The sequence below is a fragment of the Corylus avellana genome, chromosome ca8 (genome assembly GCF_901000735.1).
Source record: "Corylus avellana chromosome ca8, CavTom2PMs-1.0".
NCBI lineage: Eukaryota > Viridiplantae > Streptophyta > Magnoliopsida > Fagales > Betulaceae > Corylus > Corylus avellana.
In genome coordinates this window covers 23,084,018-23,108,025 of record NC_081548.1, presented here as the reverse complement: position 1 = coordinate 23,108,025, position 24,008 = coordinate 23,084,018, and the positions used below count along the sequence as shown (strand labels likewise).

General features: G+C 34.5%; 2 protein-coding genes across 2 annotated transcripts; one reads left to right on the top strand and one right to left on the bottom strand.

Moving 5' to 3' along the window:
• Nucleotides 1-6,321: 6,321 nt before the first annotated feature.
• On the bottom strand, nt 6,322-8,721 carry LOC132190638 (agamous-like MADS-box protein AP3). The gene is given in 8 exon segments (XM_059605679.1): nt 6,322-6,435; nt 6,437-6,544; nt 6,648-6,692; nt 6,823-6,864; nt 7,362-7,461; nt 7,601-7,662; nt 8,349-8,415; nt 8,531-8,721. Coding segments are annotated over 8 exon segments (693 nt in total). The 5' UTR covers nt 8,719-8,721; the 3' UTR covers nt 6,322-6,354.
• Nucleotides 8,722-9,937: 1,216 nt separating this feature from the next.
• Nucleotides 9,938-16,887, top strand: LOC132189021 (coatomer subunit alpha-1-like). Its single transcript, XM_059603497.1, has 4 exons — nt 9,938-10,233; nt 10,546-10,776; nt 12,622-13,116; nt 13,581-16,887. Exons 2-4 carry the CDS (start codon nt 10,569-10,571, stop codon nt 16,529-16,531), a joined length of 3,654 nt encoding a protein of 1,217 aa, XP_059459480.1. The 5' UTR covers nt 9,938-10,233; nt 10,546-10,568; the 3' UTR covers nt 16,532-16,887.
• Nucleotides 16,888-24,008: the final 7,121 nt, after the last annotated feature.

Below are 24,008 nucleotides of genomic sequence, written 5' to 3'. Positions count from 1 at the left end.
CCATTTGAGGCTTGAGCAACCGACATGCATCTTTTGTTGAGCTGTTGCATGATAATTGTTTTCAGGTGTTTGAAAAGTAAAAGCACTTCTCAAAAAGTTTGCCAAATGAGAAATTAGTCCTTACACATTAATTGCATCTACAAATCAAACCTCCTGTTCAAATTTTGGGGTTTTTAGATGAGAGAGGGTCCAAAGGAGATAGCCAGATAGAGCCGAGAGGGAGAGCCTAGAGGGAGTGCCGGTCCGTCGGAGAGGGAGAGAGGAGAGAGAGGCGTCGCCTGTTTGGGGTATCAAGGGGTGGCGTACATTGGTGGCTTGCAGACTGCGAGGTCGCGGAGGGTGAGGCGACCGAATGCCCTGAGAGAGTGAGAGGGAGTACTGGTCCTACTGGAGTAGTCGTGTTTTAGTGTTTAGCTGTTTAGGAAATTTTGATTTTAGAGTTTCACTTATTCTTAGTTTCTTACCGGGTTGGGTTGGGTTACTTGGGTCTTGGGTACTTGGGTTACGCTTGGGGCTTGGGCGAGTTAGGGTTTTTTTTATTTTTTTTATTTATTTTTTTTTAAAAAAAAAAAAATTAAATAAGTTAACGGGGCTGGCGGGTCACCCGTGACCTGCCAGACCCGTTAACTTAAACGTGTCTGGCGGGTTGACCCGCCAGAAACGAAGTTATCCGGGTCTTAATAGGGTCTACCCGATTAAGACCCGAACCCGATAAGCATAAACCCATTACCTATTAACTTCGTGTCGTGTTCGTATCGGATTCGCGGGTCGTGTCCAAATTGCCGGCCCTAGTGGGTCCTGCCAGGGTATAGGGCTGATCCCGACAGGTCCTGATAGGGTCTAGCGGGTCCCGGATGAGTCCCAGTGGGGTCCTTGCGGGACTCAGTTCAAACACCTCTAAAACTTGGTCGGGACATTTTCATAATTTAAAGTTTAATATGATTTAATGAAAAAATAATTTTTTTAAAAATTGAGTTTCCGTGCCCTCACTAAACACCATAAAAGAAAACATTTTTAAAAAAAATGACTTTCCTAAAAATATTTTCTAACGAAAATCATTTTAGGTCAAAAGAAACAGAACTCAACATAAAATTGCAGTGTCTGGCCACTCTCTCACTTTTCAAGTGGAGTAGTGGTCACATCCCAGTAGGCAGGTCCAGCTCATTCTATAAGTTTTAGACTAACGGTCCCCATAATAAAGGCTACAGCATATCTAAATTAATTTTTTACAAATTTAATAATGTATATAGTCATTCTACAAAGTTATTTGCAAATTATTAATTATAAACTGCCACATTAATTTATAAAATAATTTTACACTTTTAGAGTTGTAGCATCCTGCCATCCTAACACGAATCTAGACCAGAAAAGGACCCGAACAAATGGGCTTGCAATAACATGGTTGTCAGTATTAGCGAAAGCATGGAAGCGTGTCTGCCTGATTACACAATATCAGAATAAAAATGGGACTAATATAAACAAAGTTGTCTGTTGTTAGATTTAGTGATAATGACATTTTGCACGAGGAGAACAGAAAGAGCAAGTGGTGGGGAAGATTAAAATGACACTAAGTGGACCTGCTGACTAGAGAGAATCTCATGGGAACTGTGAAAAATAGAGCATTGGGCTGACTTTTTGCTTTAATTAAGAATCCAATGACATGGATTCTAATGACAAGATTAATTCAAGAGGGCTGTTGGAGATATTATAAACTTTTATTATAAATTTCTTTTAAATTGACATGAAAGTGCATGTGACACCATATCAACCATTTAACGATCATGCTTACATTCGGTTAACAAAAGAACGTGAGAGAAAGTGTTAAAGTAATTATTAAATTTATCTCTTCTTATAAACTTATAAGTTTTTGGGATAAGTAGTGATTTAACAATAATATGCTATTAAAAAAATATGTATTTATCAAATGTTAACAGACACATGTCACTTTTATAAACTGAATTTGAAGAAAATTCTTACAATCCGGTTTGTAAGAAATTTGTATCATACACAATTGCAAACATATAAATTTCCTACAAATTGTCTCTTGAAGAGGCTGAAGACAATCACATTAATTATTGAATTTGAGCGTGACCTTCTCCTTTTCCCCTCTCCCGCTTTGAATAAAATTAAAAAATAATAATAATAATAATTTGCAATTGACCAGAGAAAAGCATGGCAAAAAAGTTATTATTATTATTATGGATGAATAAAAATAAGTACAAGTACAAGCAAACAATACAGTTATAAAAATAGAAAATTAAAGAATTCAAAATATAAAGACCAAAAAAAAAAAAAAAATTCAATCTTGATATCAATCAAAATATAAAGTCCAGAATTAGTAATCATTTTCAAAATAGCTCCACAAACTTATAAGTGTATATATATATATATCAAACAATTATTTGTGGCTAACATGTCATTTGACTCATTTCTGTCTTTCTTTCAAAAGATACCCTTATTTTCTTAAAAATGAAAAATGATTTTTTAAAAAAGAAAACCAATATAAAGCAATCCAAATGGTGAAATCAACAATAGGGGTGACAAACCACCCTTCAAAACCAAATATATGGCTTGGGGTGGCTCAACCACCTTTGAGGGTGGTTGTCTAGCCACCCCAGAAGAAAAAGGGTTAGCCCAACCACCCCGTTCAGTATTTTTAGGTAACTCTTAAAATGAAAATTTTGGTTTTTCAAAGGTGAAAGTGGGGGCATTTTGGATAGTTTGTGGTAAAAAAGATGACTGCAACACAATTGTCAATACTAATGAAATTGTTTTTTTGCTACAAAATAATAGTTTGATGTAACCAAGTGTCACATTAATATATATATATATATATATATATATACTCATGAACATAAGGGGAACTATAGAAGGTAGCTGTGACTTGATTAGCATGTGGAACTGAGAGAAGCCATAAGCCGATCCCAACCACCATTAGAATCTGCATAATCGTATGCAATTTCCCCGTGTGCCTGACGATGATGAAGTATACAACTAGCTAGTTTCTGGTATAAAGTTTAAGCTTTCTTTGCATTTATAGTGGGAATATATCCCTGCCTACAGCCATGAGCAAACTTTTATTTATTTATTATCATTTGTTTTTATTTTTTTTATTAGAGAAATTCATTCTAATTTCATTCATGAATAATCAAGAGCATAAAAACTTTTATAATTACAAAGCATACATCTTTGAAATTCATAGCCGAAGCTAAAAGATTACACGTCATAGAGGTCAAAACATACAAATCTTACATTGAATTCCTATGACGTCTACATCCGCTAACCCATGCCCAATCTTCAGCTTATAGATTAGATATGTCCGGTGCAAACTCTATCCGAGACATAGGTAGCCATTCTCATCTTTCCCCAATTGCTTTGGTATCTTTGAAATATTGTTGGAGAAGTGCTTTACTCCTGGCTCCTAGAATTCTTAAATATTTCACCCAATGAATTCATCAATTCTCAACCATTTTTTTTTTCAAATTAAATGGTTTAAGTTATTTAATATTATTATTATAAAGTTGGGTGGCCTTTTAAATCTTTTTTGTTTTGTTTTTTGTTTTATATATATATGGAAGGGGTCACGGCTTGAATTGAATAATGACTCTTGAATCAATTTGTAAATGGTTAGAGATCCTATATTGATTGTGAATACGGTACAATTGTAATATATATTGGGAAAAAAAATGTAAAATCAGTCATTGCGATTTACTTAATTTGCAATTAACTATATGTGGTATTAAAATGAATTCAAAGGACCCTGAGATATGCGAAAAAAATAATTTAGTTCCTACAGTCAAATTTTGTTAACTGGCGTAACATATTCTGATAGCATGAAATGTTATAGCCAATAAAATTGTGACAATTGTACTATTTAAGTCAATGTCACACTAACTGAATCTATTAATTTAGTTGATGAAATTTGACTTTATGAATTAAATTATTTTTTTTGGCATACCTCAAGAACCTTTGAGTTCATTTTGATATTACTGAGAGTTAATTGCAAATCAAGTAAATCATATGGATTGAAATGAAATGGAGAACCCACATGAAACGTATGAAGATGCTAGTGATTGAGGTTGGAATGTAACTGGAAAATGGATTGAGATGATGGAATTATAAAATTTGAATTGAATTGGATGAAATCTAGACTCCACTTCGGGAATATTATAAAACATTTTACATTAAAAAATTAAATGGTTTAAATAAAATCCTAAATTCCCCATTCTCGTTGAGAATTGGAGTAATTTTCTTGACTCAACCAGTCAACCAAAACACATAATAACTTAATTAGATCTTAGGAAAAAACATGTTTAGCCCATAAGTTTTACTATGATTCAGATTTAGTTATCAGGGTTTCAATTTAAAGAATACGGTCCTTAGGTTTCACACAAATTTAAAATAGTTTCCTCTATTAGTTTGAAATGTATGTCTCATTTAGCACATTATCGTCCATTTTAACACACAATACAATGCCACGTCAACAAGTGCCAACCCATTCATTTTATAAAAAAAAAGGAGGAAGAATACCCACAAAAACCAATCAATATTATCATGTTTTATGTTTCTCTAAGTTTCGTGGGTGTGGGTCTTTTATTTTTTCCTCTATAAATGACATGGCACTTAGTGCCGTGACATTACATTGGGGTGTTAACATGGACAATAACGTATCAAATGAGACATACGTTTAACTCCAAGTACACTTCAACCAATCCCTTTAATTTCTATGAAAATTGTAGTGCATTGGATCTACGAGCACTAACAATTTCAATCATTAATTTTTAAAGTTTTTACACAGCAACAATGATCTGAGGCAGTCTTACACTAACAATTACCAACCTCAGTTTCTAAAAAATTATATGGGAAGAGATTAACATACCATTAAAGTTGCATATAGTCACCTCCACTGTTTTTTGTATTTTTAAAAGTGTTTTGTGTTTTATTTTTAAAAAAGAAAACAAAAGATCGAAAACAAAAAATTTAACAAACGTATAAATCATTTATATATCCGTTAAAAAAAATTATATATAAATACTCACGAACATAAGGGGGATTATAAAAAGTAGCTTTCAATTCAGAAGCATATACAACCGAGAGAAACCATCATCAGAACCCGCATAACCCCATGCATTTTCTCGATCCCTATGTATGCCTAATGAGGAGCTAGGTACCATACATGCAACTAGTTTAAGGTACAAAGCTCAAGCTTTCTTTGCATTTATATTGGGAATTCCTGTCGAGATTAACAGGAGTTTTCATGTAATTATCTGATGAGTTTTTGGGTAATTAATCTCGTGTATATTCGAAGGGATCATGACAGAGAACGTGGTCCAATGGTAATATTGTATTGAAATGAAGAACCCATATGAAATAATGAAAGGGTGATAACGATGGAGGATGCTTGCCCAATTGAAACAAAAGGGTTTCATAGATTTATGTGAAAAGACAAAAATTAGGGTTAGAATAAACATGAGTTTACTAAAAAAACCCTTATTTGATTAACAAATAGAAAATGTTAATTTTGGGTATTTATTATAATCATTTTGTTCTATATATATTGTGTAACTTTGTACACATGGGTTGGAAGAACCTCACCAATGGTATTATAGCATATGCTTTGATAAAGATTCATGTTGAATACAACGTCTATATGCATGGACCCATATTCTCTCCATTTCAAAGGAAATAGAGAGAAGTCCATCCCTTATTTTACAATATTGGTAGGATGGTCGTTTAATCATTTTATTTTAAGGACCTAATTTGTTTAAATATTGTGATTTCAATTTCCAGAATTAGGTCTTTAAATTTCTTTTCGGTTTCAAATAAGTCCCTTTGTCAACCAACTTTCTAACTAATTAAAGATATGCCACATTAGACTAATCAATTAATGTAATGTGGCTCTTGTTTGACACGTTATATGCTAATTGTATGTTCTTAATTACTTATAAATTACAAATATATTATAAATGAAGAATTAAAAACAATTTCTTAGAGAGATAGAGAGAGAGAGTTGGTTACTTTACATTTTTCGTTGATTGTTATTTTAGGTCACACCAAACACCCGAAAATACGAAAAACTTATTCTAGAAATTATTTTACCCAGAAACAAACGTAGCCTAAGTATAGTTTATCCTTTAATAAGATATTTACTTCATCTTCTTTTAGATTCTTCAACATAAACCAAGCATAAAGCATTAGGCTATCACTAAGTACTTAAGAGAATAACGAATTAAACGAGATTCTGAGTACTTCATCGATCATACTCTAAAAAATTACAAATAATTTGGATTCTTGAAATAAAATATTAATTGGGGTAACTGAATGTGGAGAATTTGTGAGATAATCTCATGAGGTCTACTCAAGCAAGGTATAAGTTGTGAGCTCTGACCCCGACCCACTACGAAAATTAGGCTGCTGGTTACTGGTTAGGTCGTTGCAGGCGTAGAGCAAATATGCCAGAATCTCCATTTGAGCATCCAAGGAGGGACCCATAATCCCCTGCATTATCCACTAACCCATATTGTGGATCTTCATTTCTTGCATCCTTAATCAAGTAAGAAGCATCCTTAATTCTATTAGTTCCAATTTGTTTCTCAATTTTCAAATTCCAGATAATATGATATAGAGCTTGCATGCATGATGCTTACAAGTTCATGTAGAAGAAATCTCTGTACTTCTTCAGCATTCCTTGACTGCAATAAGGTTAAAACAGAAAAAATAAAATAAAATCTTTATCAATCCAAACTGAAAAAAGAAAGTTGAACGAAATATGTTAATTATAACCATGCATATATATATATATATATTGCCGATTGGGTTTACCTTTTTCTTGTGAGCTTCAATCCGGTTAGTAATCACCCGATACTGTGGATTAATTCACATAAAACCAATTAAGTTCATTAATTAGCTTACATGATATAATAAGCCTCAGAAAAACCCTAGCTAATTATCCGTTAGGCTAGCAAAAAGATAAAAATAACCTTAAAACTCTAACGGTAAACTTAATAGATAAATACATTATATATATATATATATATATATATATATATATATGTGTGTGTGTGTTTCACGTGTTATTAAAAAATGATATGATTTTCTTAATGCTAAGGAACATATATATGACAATTTTCATAGATTAAATTGGATCGGAAGAAATTCATTTAATTCAGTTTGGAGTAGAACTCTGTCTAAATGACTTAATTTTTTAAAATTTTATACGGCCATTTTGAAATAACAAAAAATGAAAACATATTATATATTGTGAGAAGGAAAGAATACAAAATTATGAGAATGGAAATCAAAAAAATGTGTAACATATAATGGTGATAATAGAAACAACTGCAAAACCCTAATTTTCCAACCTTACGGTCACGAATAACCTTGACAGCAACCTCCATTTCTTGCTCAAGATCATGCAATTCCGTCAAGTTCAAATCATTCAGAGATTCACCCCTCCTCTGCCTACCAGTACCCGGTCATATCATGCAATTGCAATTTGCCAAAGAAACAATTATATCAACACAGGAAACTCTCAAACCAAATTCACCAAACACAAAAAAGCGACAATTATTCCTCATCGTTCTCCCTATTAGGCTATTACCTTATCTCCCTTCTTAGGCTTTTGTTCACCTCGTTAAGCTCCGTCAGCTTTTTTAGATTTTTCTGCACACATTTTCATCCGATCTGAGTATTTCCGCATAGTAGCCGGCCAAATGGACAATTTTCCTTTAAATTGGATTATCGGAAGAAATTCTTTCAATTTAATCTATAAAGTGACATGTGTTCATTTTTTTTTTAATAACATGTGATATACATATAAGTTTTTAATAAAATTTATTTCAACTTTATCCTTACTATTAAAAAAATATGTGCTTTTCAAATATTCAAGGGACATATGTCACTTTTATAGACTAGATTAAAAGAAATTCCTCTAATCCAGTTCGAAGAAAAACTCTGCCCGTAGCCAAAATCGCCACCGAAAAAATATAAAATTTTATTTTATTTTATATTTTTTTATATACACTCCAATAAATTATTTATTCTACTTTTTATTTTCTTTAAACCTTTTTTTTTTTTTTGGTGGGAAAGAAAGTGAAAGAAAGGAGAGAAAAAACAATAAAAACTTTTGTAACGTGAATAGTAGATAGGCAAAAAAATAAAAATAAAAAATGTTAAAGTAGATACTACTCTGGACACAAAAAAAAAAAAAAAAAAAAAGGCTTATAATAATCAAATTTAGCTATATGAATTATTTGTTGGAAATTTTTTGTAGTAAACTGACGATTTTTGCATTCAATATATATATATATATAGAGAGAGAGAGAGAGAGAGAGAGAGAGAGAGATCACCTCATACTGAGAGCTCCAAAGATCGTTCCCTGAGATCTTTTGGTACTCATCGAATAATTGCTTTGTTCTAAATCCAAAATTTTGAACCAAAAAAAGAGAATTAAAATTGGTATGAAAATAGGAAAAAGCTAGCTAGCTCAGCGGATGGAAATCTGGGGTTTCAGAGAAAGAGAAATGCGTACGTGATGGAAGGGCTGATATACTCTTGGAGCTTGTTAGAGGTAGAGAACATTATGATAGAAACCTTGGCATCGCAGAGCACCGTGAGCTCCATGGCCTTCTTGAACAGACCGTTTCTTCTCTTCGAGTACGTTACCTGCCTGCTCGTCTTGTTCTCTATCTTCTTCATCTCCATCTTTCCTCTCCCCATTATATCTCTCTCCGATTTTCTTCCTTTTTTCCTTTTCTAATGATACAAAAACCAAAGGAGGAGAAGAAGAAGAAGAAGAAGAAGGGGCATTGTCGAAAATGGAAAGGTTCTGCCAACCTGGTGAAAGGTAGAAATGTCTTTCCAGATTGATCCGGGACCCGCATTTCGATGTGGAGAGTGGACCATTGCCTTTCCGTCCCCGATTCTCCGTTTCCTGCCTTTTGAATTTGATTTGATTTGATTTGATTGATTGGATATTGGGTCGGTTTGAGTTTGGCTCCGGAGAGAAATTCCGCTTATCCTCCGGTTTAATTTCTTCGTTGCCGCATAGGCTTGTAGCTTAAGTAATTGCTTCGGCTATAGCGCTCCTGCGAACGTTTTGAGGACATTAACGTTGTTGAGGCTCGAATGTCGTATCAAGTCTCTCATCACTCCACTCACAATTTGAAGGGCTGAAGTGTGTATAAATTATAGAACCACCCCTCTAGTTTGCCCAAATTATAACCGTGACTCCAGAGACAGGGACAGGGCCGGGTAGCCTGCAGTAGGTCTTAGATCCCAATATTAGGCTATTGGCCCAGAGACTTTTTTTTCTTCCCAAATATCAATAAATAACCAAAGACATTTTATGGGCCTAGATAACATTTTATGGGCCTGTATGAATTCCACATGGGCCCTAAATATACGTATTTGAGTTAGTCGAATATGAATAAATAAATATAAGTCCAGCCCAATCCAATATACTTTTTTTTTTTTTTTAATTTTAATTTTAATTTTTTTTATTGTGCATCATGTCAATTATCCCAGCGAAAAACACTTATATATCACATGTGCGCAATGATTAAAACATTAGGTGACTACCTGTTACTTCAAATTTAATTCAAGATTGTTGTGCCAATTTACGTGAACTTTCAAAAACAGAAAATGATTTACCTTTATCTAAATTAAAATTTTCAGAAGTAACAAACAAGTGCTAAGATTTGATATATTAGAAAAATTAAACCTGTTTTTTAAAAAACATTTAAGCTAAAGTCAACATATTTTAGAATTATTAATTTTTAATTAAAACCAGTAAAAAAAAAGACACGTAATAATAATTTTTTTTTTTTTTTTTTGACATGTTCACCTAAGAAGAAGTAATAATAAATAAAATAAAATCAACGGGCTAAATCCCTTCCATTGGTAGACAAATAAATAAAATAAAATATTATATTTATGAATTTTCCAAGAGAGATTTCAGTCCAGAATGTAACGACCTCCTCGCAAGCATTTACATTAGCAACTTGTTACCCCTAAAGAGCGCAGATCTGCTCTTGGCGAGGAGGTGGCCCTCGCTTTCTACTACTTCTTGTTTCTTTGCATTCATTTTACGCTTCTGATCTGCGACGAGCCTAGCCCTTCTTATCCTTCACCCACCTCCCTGCTTATCCTACGCCGATCTCTCGCCTCCGCTCTTCCCGCCGCCGGAAAGGTCCGGCCCTCCTTGATCCGGCTGTCCTCATTCTCAGATCTGAGGTACGATCCTTTTTGTTTCTTTCTTTACCTTAATATTTATAAATATGTACATTTTTATATCTGTTTAGGTTTCTCGATCCGAAATTTCCCTGTGTTTGTTTGGTTGCTGAGAATAGGACGAAAATGAGAAAGAATCGTGCATAAATTCGGACAAACTAATTCAAATTAAGCTCAATTATGTGGTCGAGAATTGCGAAATGCAAGATTTGGATCATTTTCTCAGCATTCAACCGGGGATTAGACGTAATTATGTGAACTCGACCTGTGAAAGAATTTGCTTGATATGTGATGTAATTGCTTTGGTGTGTGTAGGGTTTGAAAATTGAGTGGAAAGGATGCTGACGAAGTTTGAGACGAAGAGCAATAGGGTGAAGGGACTGAGTTTCCATACTAAGAGGCCATGGATCTTGGCAAGTCTTCACAGCGGTGTGATCCAGCTCTGGGATTACAGGATGGGTACTCTCATTGATCGATTCGACGAGCACGATGGACCAGTCCGTGGTGTCCATTTTCACAAGTCTCAGCCATTGTTCGTCTCCGGGGGTAAATCAGTCTGTCACTCTTCCAAAATTTGTTTTGCGGTTTCACTTGTTTGTAATATCACGGATTTTACTCATTTGGAGCTGTGTTGATTATTACTACGTAGATATTACTATATCTGCTATGATATTAAACTTTCGGGTAGCTTAGATTTCATGTTTTCAGTTAGTAGAATTTATTATCCAAATGTTAGGTATGTTTTCCCATTGCGGAGTTGCAGTGGCAGAGCCAGTATTTCACTGCAGGGAGGCATAATTGAAATTAACAGATAGAGTGCAATACAATTCAACAAACACTAACTCAAGAGAAAATTCTAAATAAACAAAAATTTAATTGAGTAAAAATATTAAGAAATCTATTTTTTTGTTTTTGATGTCGGGGAGCCTCTTCAAGGCTGGACCCTTTGGACCCATCCCTGTAGAATAAACCCCGGTCCTGTGCACCGCACCCTCAGAAGTTTCCCTACACGAAATTGGTTAAATCACTGGGTTTTCACCAGGGGGTTTAGCCCCAAGGGATTGTTTGCACCTATGAGGTGTTGAACCTTGGACCTTGAAGGGAGCAAACGCTCAAGACCAAGGTCTTCACCACTTGGGCCAACCCCTTAGGGTTATTAAGAAATCTAATTTTTATTTATATTTTGATGCTAGTACTTCGTTTATCCTGTAATGCGAGTTCAGCTATAGTTTGTTTGATTTTGGACAACCTATGGTTTTGCTTAGGGTTTGTCATTATTTCTACCAAGTACACCAACTTATAACTACAATTAGAGAACTGAATAAAACTTAACATATAGTTATGATTTGATACTTCTAATTTGGTTAGTAGGATTATAATTAACCAATGAACTAGTAATTTTATGGATCATAAAATGCAAATGTAATAATGTAAAACCATAGTTCAGCATATAAGAATATAAAAAATTGATGAATACTTTTGCTTTTGAGATTTAAAATGTTAAAAACCAATTAGAAGAGTTAAAGAAATTACTTGTTTTGGAGAGAAACTATTTAATTGCATAGAAAAATTATTTAGCGATTGAAAGTCATCCAAAAGAAGAAATCAATGCGGTAGTATTCCAAGTATGTCAAAATTTGGTAAAAGCTCTCTAAACTTTCTTTATTTGGTTTATTTCAAGATAAAACATGATCCTCTGTCATTCTTTATTTTTTGTCAGCTTGTTACTCCTTTAGAACTTAGAAACGTCAAAAATATAATATCCTCTTTGCTAATACAATTATACAAATAGGATCACTAAAAGGGTAGAAGGAGAAATAAATTTGATAAATAGTGGAACAGCAAGATATTACTGAAATAAGATTATGAGAAAGAAAGTATTAATTTCATGGTATGGCAAAGAGAAGAATACAACTAGGAGTATTATTTTTATACTTTTATTTTATATCAAAATAGATACAATTATTTTCTTTCTTTTTATTGGAAAATACTTTCATTGAAATAAAAAGTAGTTTAGGTTGTGGGGTGGCAGGCCCAAGATGCCCAAGGGATCTCTGCTCTTTTTTAAGGGGTTGGGGCAATTGCCCTGCCCCTTCTCTTTTCTTTCAACCCTTCTTCCCTCTGCCAATGTGGGTTTGGGCATTACGACTCATTTTCTTGTACATCATCCAATGCATAAAGGATTTGAAGATTTTTGTTTTAACATTCTTGCTGCCTTCTATCATTAATAGATGACAGCTCCATATTTTCTATATGCCAAATTATAGAACCTTTGAAGGAAGTAAAGGTTCTGTAACTTGTGAAACCTGGTTATGTTTGTAAGTTTCATGATGGTGTGTTGATTCCATAAATGCCTTTAAGGAAGTAATTTCCGGTTTTATGTTTTCTCAGGGGACGATTACAAGATCAAGGTGTGGAATTACAAGTTGCATAGGTGTTTGTTTACCCTTCTTGGACATCTTGATTACATCCGCACTGTTCAATTTCATCATGAATACCCATGGATTGTTAGTGCGAGTGATGACCAGACTATCAGGATATGGAACTGGCAGTCCCGAACTTGTATTTCTGTTTTGACTGGACATAACCATTATGTCATGTGTGCTTCCTTCCATCCTAAGGAGGACTTGGTTGTGTCAGCGTCCTTGGATCAAACTGTTCGTGTCTGGGATATTGGTGCTCTAAGGAAGAAAACAGTTGCCCCTGCAGATGACATCCTGCGGTTGAGTCAGATGAATACGGATCTCTTTGGCGGGGTTGATGCTGTTGTCAAGTATGTCTTGGAAGGCCATGATCGGGGAGTTAATTGGGCATCATTCCATCCCACTCTTCCTCTAATTGTATCAGGAGCAGATGATCGGCAAGTGAAAATTTGGAGAATGAATGGTATGTCTGTGTAAACCTGTCTTTTTTTACTGGTTATTCATTTCATTTATCTTTTGGTTTTGGGTGAAAATATCTTACAGAAAAATATGTCTTACAAGATTGGTCATAATAAACAATCGCCATTGTTTTTCATGTGCTTCTCTTTGCCAGGGAGAAGGAAAAAAAACGTTGAATGACCTATACTGTTGTTTTTTTTAATTATTATTATTATTTTTTATTTTCATTTTGAAGAAGTTAATCCAACTTGAATTATAAAGAACTTGATATATGTTAAGGGGGAAAAGAATAGTGACTGATGACATAGCAAACACTAGGATGAATTTTTTGCTGGGAGACAGCTCTGACAGAAAGAAATAGGATGGGGGTTTAATGTGTTCCTTCTGTGAATAACATACATAGTACAGATTTACCAGTCTGTTGATTCAAAGTAGATAATGGTTGCTGGTTCACCTTTCTGATTTCAGATACAAAGGCTTGGGAAGTAGACACTTTGAGAGGGCACATGAATAATGTGTCATGCGTTCTATTCCATGCTAGGCAGGATATTATTGTGTCCAATTCAGAGGATAGGAGTATTCGTGTCTGGGATGCTACAAAGAGGACTGGTCTTCAGACATTTCGCAGGGAGCATGACAGGTTTTGGATTCTTTCATCACATCCTGAAATGAACCTTCTGGCTGCTGGTCATGATAGTGGCATGATTGTTTTCAAATTAGAGAGAGAGCGGCCTGCTTTTTCTGTGAGTGGTGATTCTATTTATTATGTTAAAGATCGTTTTCTGCGTTCCTTTGAGTTCTCCACTCAGAGAGACACTCAGGTAATGTCAATCCGAAGGCCTGGTTCTGTCTCCTTAAACCAAGGGGCAAAAACACTTTCTTATAGTCCTACAGAAAATGCTGTTTTGATCTGCTCGGATTTAGAAGGGGGTTCTTATGAGCTATATACTACACCTAAAGATAACTTTGGTAGGGGTGAGACTGTCCAGGAGGCAAAAAGAGGTGCTGGAGGATCAGCTGTTTTTGTGGCTCGAAATAGATTTGCAGTTATTGACAAGAGCACCAACCAAGTGTTAGTCAAAAACCTTAAAAATGAGATTGTCAAGAAGAGTGCGATTCCTGCTGTTGTTGATGCAATATTTTATGCTGGAACTGGAAACTTGCTTTGCAGGGCAGAGGACAGAGTAGTTATCTTTGACCTCCAGCAGAGGATTATTCTTGGAGAGCTTCAAACTCCCTTAGTCAGGTATGTTGTTTGGTCACACGACATGGAGAGTGTTGCTTTGCTGAGCAAACATTCTATTATAATAGCCAATAAGAAGCTCGAGCATCAATGCACTCTTCATGAGACAATCCGTGTAAAGAGTGGAGCTTGGGATGAAAGTGGTGTCTTCATATATACCACCCTGAACCACATTAAATACTGCCTTCCTAATGGAGATACTGGTATCATCCAGACCCTTGATGTCCCAGTATACATAACAAAAGTGTCTGGAAATACTGTTTTTTGCCTGGATCGAGATGGGAAAAACCGTGCCATTGTTATTGATGCAACTGAATATGTTTTCAAGTTGTTCCTTCTGAAGAAGAGATATGACCAGGTTATGAGCATGATTAGGAGCTCTGATCTCTGTGGGCAGGCCATGATTGCATACCTTCAGCAGAAAGGTTTCCCAGAGGTTGCCCTTCATTTTGTGAAGGATGAGAGAATTCGCTTCAACTTGGCACTGGAGAGTGGTAACATCCAGGTTGCTGTTGCTTCCGCTAAGGAAATTGACGAGAAAGATCACTGGTACCGATTGGGAGTGGAGGCCCTTCGCCAGGGTAATGCTGGCATTGTAGAATACGCGTACCAGAGGACAAAGAACTTTGAGAGGCTATCATTCCTATATCTTATAACAGGGAATATGGATAAATTGTCCAAAATGCTTAAAATTGCTGAAGTCAAGAATGATGTAATGGGTCAGTTCCACAATGCCCTATATTTGGGCGATATCAAGGAGCGTGTTAAGATCTTGGAGAATGTTGGCCATTTACCTCTTGCTTACATCGCAGCTAAAGTTCATGGGCTGCATGATATCGCTGAACTTCTTGAAGCTAAACTTGGAGATAATGTTCCTTCTTTACCTGAGGGGAAATCACCATCTCTTTTGATGCCTCCAAGTCCAATTATGTGTAGTGGAGATTGGCCTTTGTTGAGGGTAATGAGAGGAATATTTGAGGGTGGTCTTGACACTGTGGGCAGGAATGCAGAGGAAGAGTATGAAGAGGCTGCAGATGCTGACTGGGGTGAGGATTTGGATATTGTTGATGTGGAAAACATCCAGAATGGAGACATCAGCGCAGGGTTGGAGGATGAGGATGTGCATGAAGAAAACGATGAGGGAGGATGGGATCTTGAAGATCTTGATCTTCCACCTGAGATGGATACACCCAAAACTGCTAGCAATGCTCGTTCTTCAGTATTTGTTGCCCCAACTCCTGGTATGCCTGTAAGTCAAATTTGGATCCAAAAATCATCTCTTGCAGCTGAGCATGCGGCAGCTGGCAATTTTGATACTGCAATGCGTTTGTTGAGCCGGCAGCTGGGTATAAGGAACTTTGCTCCCTTGAGACCCTTCTTTCTTGATTTACACATGGGCAGCCATGCCTATCTGCGTGCCTTCTCTTCGGCCCCTGTTATTTCACTGGCGGTCGAAAGGGGATGGAGTGAATCAGCTAGCCCTAACGTGAGGGGCCTGCCTGCTCTTGTGTATAAGTTCTCTCAGCTTGAAGAGAAGCTTAAGGCTGGTTACAAGGCCACAACAACTGGGAAATTTACGGAGGCTCTACGGCTTTTCCTCAGTATTCTCCATACCATTCCTCTGATTGTTGTAGAGTCGAGGAGAGAGGTTGATGAAGTAAAGGAATTGATTATCATTGTTAAGGAATATGTTCTTGGTTTGAAGATGGAGCTTAACAGGAGGGAAATTAAAGACAACCCAATTCGTCAACAGGAGCTTGCAGCCTACTTCACCCACTGTAACCTTCAAATGCCTCACTTGAGACTCGCCTTGTTGAATGCCATGACTGTTTGCTATAAGGCCGGTAATCTCAACACTGCAGGAAACTTTGCCAGGCGTCTGTTGGAGACCAACCCAACCATTGAGAACCAAGCGAAAACTGCCCGTCAAGTCCTGCAGGCTTCTGAAAAGAATATGAAAGATGCGTCCCAGCTGAATTATGACTTCAGAAACCCATTTGTAGTTTGTGGGGCAACATACATGCCGATATACCGTGGACAGAAGGACATATCATGCCCATACTGCAGTTCAAGGTTTGTTCCATCCCAGGAAGGGCAGCTTTGTGCTGTTTGTGATCTTGCAGTTGTTGGATCAGATGCATCTGGGTTACTTTGTTCCCCGTCCCAGATAAGATGATCTCGGAAGCTAAATCGAGAATGGTTTTCATCTGCCAGCAGCAAGCATTGCTTATGATAGTTATTTCTTCTCCACAAGAGTAGGGGTTCGTATGTTAGAACCAAATAGTTGGTTCTGTCAGATTATAGTTCTGTTATATTTTTGGTTCAATTTCTTTTGACAGGTTCTCTCTCTCTCTCCCGCACAATTGAATTTTTATGATTATGAATGATGATTTTCACTGTAATAAACTTGTTGATCGTTTTGGCCTATAGATTGTTCTTGACTTGTGAGAATAGTATATCAGGTTGGTGGAGGGCATATTCAGTGCTTTTCCCAGAGATTTATTAATGTGAATTTTAATTTTCTATTCTTCACTTTGAGGAACCGATACTTCTTAGAACCTTCTGAAGATCTGTCGGTGTGCATAAAGAGCTGCTCAGCCAACAATACTTAGCAGTTAGCCCAATGGGCCTCAGCCCAACTTTTAAGAGCCTACTCTACTTCAAACTTATAATTGTATTCTCAATTAATTTTCAAAATAATTTTTGTTAAATATAATAAAATTACGGTATGTAGCATTTTTTTTTTGTTACTTTTTAACTAGTCCATTTAACCAACCTGGGACGAGGTTGTGGGGCGATTGGAATTTCAGGACCCGTCAGCGTCACCGGTATTCTTTAAAAAAAGTCGGTGAAGCTTATAATTGATACACATGGCTACGACTCTACACTCACTACTAACTGGTAGGGTAAGTGGGTGAAGCCACGTGAGAGCCTTGGTACTTTTTTGGCAATGATAGTTCTCCCTCTCTCTCTCTCTCAATAGTTCACCTTTGGAGAAAAAAGAAAAGAAGATAGAAGAGAGAGAAAGAGAGAGAGAGAGAAATTTTGTTGGTATATCTATCTATCTATCTTTATAGATAGAGGTTGCATGCCCAAACTTCGAAACATAGGTTATACTGAATGGAAATTTGTAGGCACTGATCACAACGACCTGGAAACCTGAAATCTTATCATTTGACACAAAAAACTAAAGAATTAAGGAGTAATAGATAATCCTATTCAGTATTGTGATATTATTTTCATATAATTGGTATAACTTAACAGTAAGAATTATTTGTTTATTTTGTTTAAGAGTGTTAATTTATTGATTGATTTTTATTATTACATCGTCAAGTTATATAATAGCTTATTAAATCGTATTAATCAAAAGTAATAAATTGGAGAATCAACTTCTCTCTCTTCTTTTTACCGCAGACTCTGCCTAGTAAGAATGGTAGCGAAGTAAAAGAACAGAAGGAGGAAATGAGAATGTAAAAAGTTAGTAACTATTCATCCTGGTTGGTAAAACAGAAAAAATAAAGTTTTGTTTGTTTTGTTTGGAAGAGGAGAAAATTGGGAGGAAATAAATACTGTTTTATGTTAGATTATATCACTATACCCTTAAGTGTTAATAAAGGGATCATTAAATAAAGTCATTTGTCATAGTCTATTTGTCCTTTGAAGATATGGATACGATGGATCTAAGTTTTTTTTTTTTTTTTTTAATTCAATATATCTAAACTTAATAGTAACTACTAAAGTTGTCAAATTAGAATTATTTAGCTTGAAAACTAATAATTATCATGTTAATAACTATACAATAAAGTTACTAACAATCCTTTAACATCCTAATCCAAGTTAAAATTCTCTCATCTTCCCCGAAACAGGAGAATGTTAGTATTAGGATAAAACTTTCTTTCAGACTGAATTATAGAAATGAATTTTTCTAATTCAGTCTATTAAATTAAATGTGTATGTTAAAATTTATGTTGACTAATTCAATGTTCAAAACTTAATGTAAGGCAAAAATTGGTAGGCCAAGTTTTGTACTTAGACTAGTTTTTAAACTTATAATTTTTATGCATGCAATAGTTGAGACAGTACCCATTCAAAGTATCCCTTCTCATATTATCTGAACAAACTACATCACCAATGGTTATTAAGGCATTCATTAGCTAGCTCGTACGTTGTAAACGAGAATTTTAAGAAGAGTTATATATAGAATTGCTCAGTTAAAAAATATGTTGAATAACTCGATCGAATGAATAATTTGTGAAGAGTTTCGGTCTCAAAAGAGCGTTTGATCGAGTCTTTCACCGAGCTTTCAAAATTGAAAATTTACGTAAGAATTAATCACACATATTTAAACACACCAATTTAATTTGAAAAAAAAAAAAAAAAACTTTATAGATTAATATTAATCTCCCCTCCATTTTCCCTTCCTACTTTTCTCTCATCTCACTTTTGCTCTTTACCAGATTGGATTTGGTGAGCATATGATTCCACATATCCAGCTTACTTTTTTCTCTCTCTCTCTTTCTTTCTCTGAGGCCTGTTGAGCGAACATTAGAGCTTTAATACGCGGCCATGGGAGGGAAGTGAGAGAGTCAACGGGAAGAAAGCGAGCTCAGGGCTCGAGAGTGAAAGAGAAGGACACAAGTGTTGGGACTCCCCCAGACAACATTAATCCACTCCTATTAAAGGATTAAACCACACTCTCTCTCTCTCTCTCTCTCTCACGTGACGTATCCAATTCTTCGTCATGATTTGATTTTAGGAAACTCTAATATAATTTTTATATATTTTTTCAGGTCAGGCCACTTTTGCATTCTTTCTTTGGCATCACCGAATCCCACCGTGTTGAAAAACAATCGCCGTGTTGAAAAACGTAAAAAAACATCACCGTGTTGAGACCCACGATGAATCTCATCATACGTCAAATGATGATCTTTTCAGGTGAGAGAGTATAAAAAGAGAAATTTTTATGATGATATGTATCAAAATGATATGGATTGATCGGAGAAATGTTTCAGGTAATTATTAATTAATAAGTTTTACATCATTTTAGTATTTATTTATATGAAAAATAATTAACGTTACTCTTTATTCTTTTTAATAAGAGAAATACTATATTTACCAAATTAATTGATTTTTAAGAAGAAAATTTGGTAAGTGTAACATTTTTCTTTCAATTTTAAATTGTATGTGTTTCTTCACGCGACTTGCACATTTTTAAATGAAGTTACCAAAAATATTGCGTGTGAAAGTTTGTTTGAAAAAATAACGGTTTTAAAATGTGAAAACGTGGGTGTGTTTTAAAAATTACACGACTTTAAAGCTCGAATTGTAATTTTATTGGACACTTAACTGTGCTTTTTAAAAGTTATATTTTTATTAATTAAAATTTTGAAATTGCTGTTTTTAAACCGACACTATATGAAGATCATAATGAGTTTAGAATTGCTAATTAATGTTTTACACCTTTTATGGGTAATGTTATGCTGATGCATGCACTGTTGCACAGTTGAAGTACAGCAAATTTGACATGGCCATTTATGGTGGTGGTTCAATAATTTTAGGTCGTTTATATCAATTTTAATAGGAAAAAAAAAAAAGCCTTTAGTTCTATGCTTTGGGGGCAATATTCTTTCTGACTATTATTAAGTTACCACATAGGTTTTCCACCAAGGTGCTATTTCGACCATGGCGAGAAGGCCAACAACAAAATCCAATAGGCATATTTGTACAACCCCACTCACAAGGGTATTGACTACAAATCCTTTAACAAATTAATAGTTCATGTGTCTCCATGTAGCCTTTTTTTTTCTTATTCAATTAGAAATAAATAAATAAATTGTACAAATATCACCCCCACCCCCCGTGGGGCAAATCCTTTACAAATTAATAGCTCATGTGTTCCCTATAGCCTTTTTAGTTATTACGTTTAAACAATTAAATTTGATTATGACTTAATGTATTGTAATAAAAGTTGTATTGCCCATGGTAAGGATGTAACTAACATTTTAGGTGTGGGTGGGGGAACTAAAAAACTATTTTTTGGAGAGTAACAGGGTTTTTTTTTTTAAAAAAAAAAAAAAAAATTATAAAGAATTTGTTTAAATGTTTTTAAAAGTTTAATGGGACCAAAGTGCGTTTTTTTTTTTTTTTTCATTTGCAATAATGGGGTATTGCAATAATGGGGTATACTTAAGGATGGCTATGAAACACTATTATTATCTCTAGACTCATCCTATATTTGGTTTTAAAAATTTGACATCAAAATGATAATTATTCAATTATTTTAGCTTGATAATGATGATTTATTTAATTAAACTATGAAAATTCCCTTGATTGACCCAGATTAAATTTATCATCTGTGGTTCCTCATAATCGACGGTGAAGAATCCGCTAGCCATCAAAGAACACACTAAATTTGATGCGACCAGTTTAAACAGACATGAGGAGGCCCATTACGAAGACAATAGTTAAGTGTTTGTTTGTTATTTCAGTAGAGAGTTTAAAAAATACTTTTAGTACCTAAAAAGTCGTGTCAAACAAAAAAATGATATGTAATTGGTAAAATTTTTTAAAAGTACTTATTTGACTTTTTTACTCTAAAAATTGCAAAAATACATTTTTCGCAAAAACTTAATATCTTAATGTATTTTTGATTTAAAAGCTCTATTTTTCGAGCACAATTTCAAATATGCTATAAGTTAGGCCCAAACTCAAACCACTTTATTTGACAAAAGCAATATATCATATCATGTTTTTCTTTTTCGTTTTTGCTTGTTGGGTTATTGGATTCATAAAAAAAAATTATTGTTGGGGTACTACAGCTTTTATTACAAATGTCTATGTAACAATTATTTGTGTGACATCTATACGGATTAATATCACGTAAATTTGTAAAAAAATTATAGTAAAAACTATAGTATCCCAATTATTTTTCATATATATATATATTTGTTTGTAATGTGGTATCAATTTTCAACTGATTGAACTAGATACTAATAGATGATTTCAGTAAAAAAAAAAAAAAGAAAAAGAAAAAAGATACATGGAGATATTTTACGTTTATTGGCTCTTAAAATTTCCCTAGGATGGGAATTCTTAGGAACAGTTTACTGTCCTTAAATTTTGAAAACTTTAAGGTACACATGCCAATTTAGGTAGGTGCTGAGTCATTATCCACAAAGGTGATTTTGGCTTCTACCACCAATTTAGGGATGCTCAATTCATCACAATTGGAGTCATGCTCATCTCACCCTCTACTGAACCTTATACTAAGAGATGCTTTTCCTCCTCTTCTATATTTTCATAAAGCATAGTAATTATAATCGTTTTGGGATCTTTTTGTTAGTGTTCATACTATATCAATATTTAAGGTGTCGGCTAGATGGTAAAAGCTTACTTTCATGTGCTTTGGTGGTGGATTATAGATTATGAATTCCACACTCACTAGGTTAACTAATTCGGGAACATGAGATATTCAACTTTATTATCTATGTCTAGGGGTGCTAGTATTTAATTTATGTGACCGTTCACATCACAATTATTTTGTCAACCAAAATGTGAACTACCACGTAACAATTAACAATATGCTTACTATTCTAACAAGCTAGTGTGATTTTATTATAACATGACGGTTACATCAGCCAAAATATAAATTGTCATGTAACAGTTTAGAAGGTACTTACTACTTTGATAAACTAACGTAATAATTTACATAATACCTATTATAATAACTACAAAAATATAGACGGACACATAATGTTCATTTTCATGGATCAGGATCTAGGAAATTTTAGTTTCTAGAATTTCGAATTCAGGCGTCTATTTTTCATCTAATGATTACTGTTTTGCCACGTGTCCCACTACTAATAAAATAATAAAATATTAGGCAGAACAATGACTATTGGATGAAAAATAGACGGTTTAGATCTGAAATTCCAAAAACCGAAATTCCCTTAAAAATTTAAGTGGATCCGGATCCCATTTTCATAAAGTATAGACAGTTTGTAATAATCATTTTCCCATGTCCACCAACTTCTGAGCGTTATGTCTCTTATATCCAAATAAAAAAATATACTAAAAGTGTATTATGTATGTAGTATTTATCAAGCAATATATATATATATATATATATATATATATATATATAGGATCGGCACTTTTAAACATGGCCTCGGGCCCCTAATAGTATGGTTATTATAATGGTGTGAAATAATTAGTGTTAGCATTAAGTAATGAGGTTTAGGTTCGGCACGCCGAACCAGATTTTGTCAATTTGTGTGTACGGCGGGGCTAAGACGGCATGGAGACCGTACCCGCTTTGATTATTGGAACCCAATTATTAGCGGCCACTAATTTTGGGCGCTTCACGTGACTGTTTGATAAAAAGAGGGTGCTCGATTCCCTTGCTCACCCTAATTAGGCTCTACTGCTTCAAAAGTCCTACTCACGCTAGCTGAGGAATTATTCTATGGGGTCAAGTCCATGCCAAGAACCCGCGTTGCCCTCGATCAACAACTATATATGCCGATCATCACCCATCAATCAATTATGATGATCACCTCCAAAATTTTTAATCCTCCTTGCGATTAATCTGAGGCGGGTCATTACGCATGATGAGAGTCGTGAGGCATAGAGAATATTTGTAGCAGCACAATATATCTTCAATGAAACCGTAAAACGTGGCTGACCGCTAAGGCATGGATTAAAAATGAAATTTTATGCCCATTGTCTATTTACATGTGCTTCTGATTGTAATCTCGACACGCGGTCAACTATTCTAACAACCAAGAATCTAAACCATTGGAATTCTATAGTGCCAAATGTCAAATGCCAACTCTTATTTGTGCATTAGTGGTATATCGACTTTATGAGGAGCAAAGGTTTTTTTCAAGTTTGAATTTGAAGATTTTGTTTTTCTTTTTATTTTTGAAACATAGTCTATTAAGCTAACATATGCCATTAAAACATTCAATTCTTGCATATACTTTTAATTCTCAAGTAATTTTCAATAGAACATATTGATTATAAGTGATCAGTTTAATAGATTGTATCAAAAGACTTTTTCAACTAAAATTAGATAAAAACTTCATCTTTTTTTTTTGACATGTCCGCACAAGAGGAGGGAGGCGTAGTCTTAATCGATTGAGCTACCTCTTGGAGAGAAAAACTTTATCTTCTATGCACCAAAGGGTCATGAAGAATATAATAATCGTTTGAAAGTTATTAACATGATATAATTGACTTGGAGAAGGTTCAAGTTCTTCGTACGTATGATATGATCATTGATTATTGAATTGAGGACTAAAAACTATGAACATAAATTTGTTGTGCTAGTGACGGGTACACGTTAACGCTGCAAACTCTTCCAGTTCCGCATTAATTGGTTTAATTCTTCGTTGTCGTTCAATTCAACCTGCACTTGTGAAACACATGTTGGTCAAATTTCACGAGCAATACCGTTTAAAATAATGAATGTGCTCCTTTTCTTTTAATTTTTTTTTTTTTTTTCATTGAGCAAATTATAGTCCTTGGTCTAACTTTGAAGATAATAGAAGTTGATTAGCAATAAACTATCTTTTATTTGTCTTAAAAGTTTGATGTGACTATATATATATATCACACAAATTTCTTACAAAGTTAATATGTGAGAATGTCTA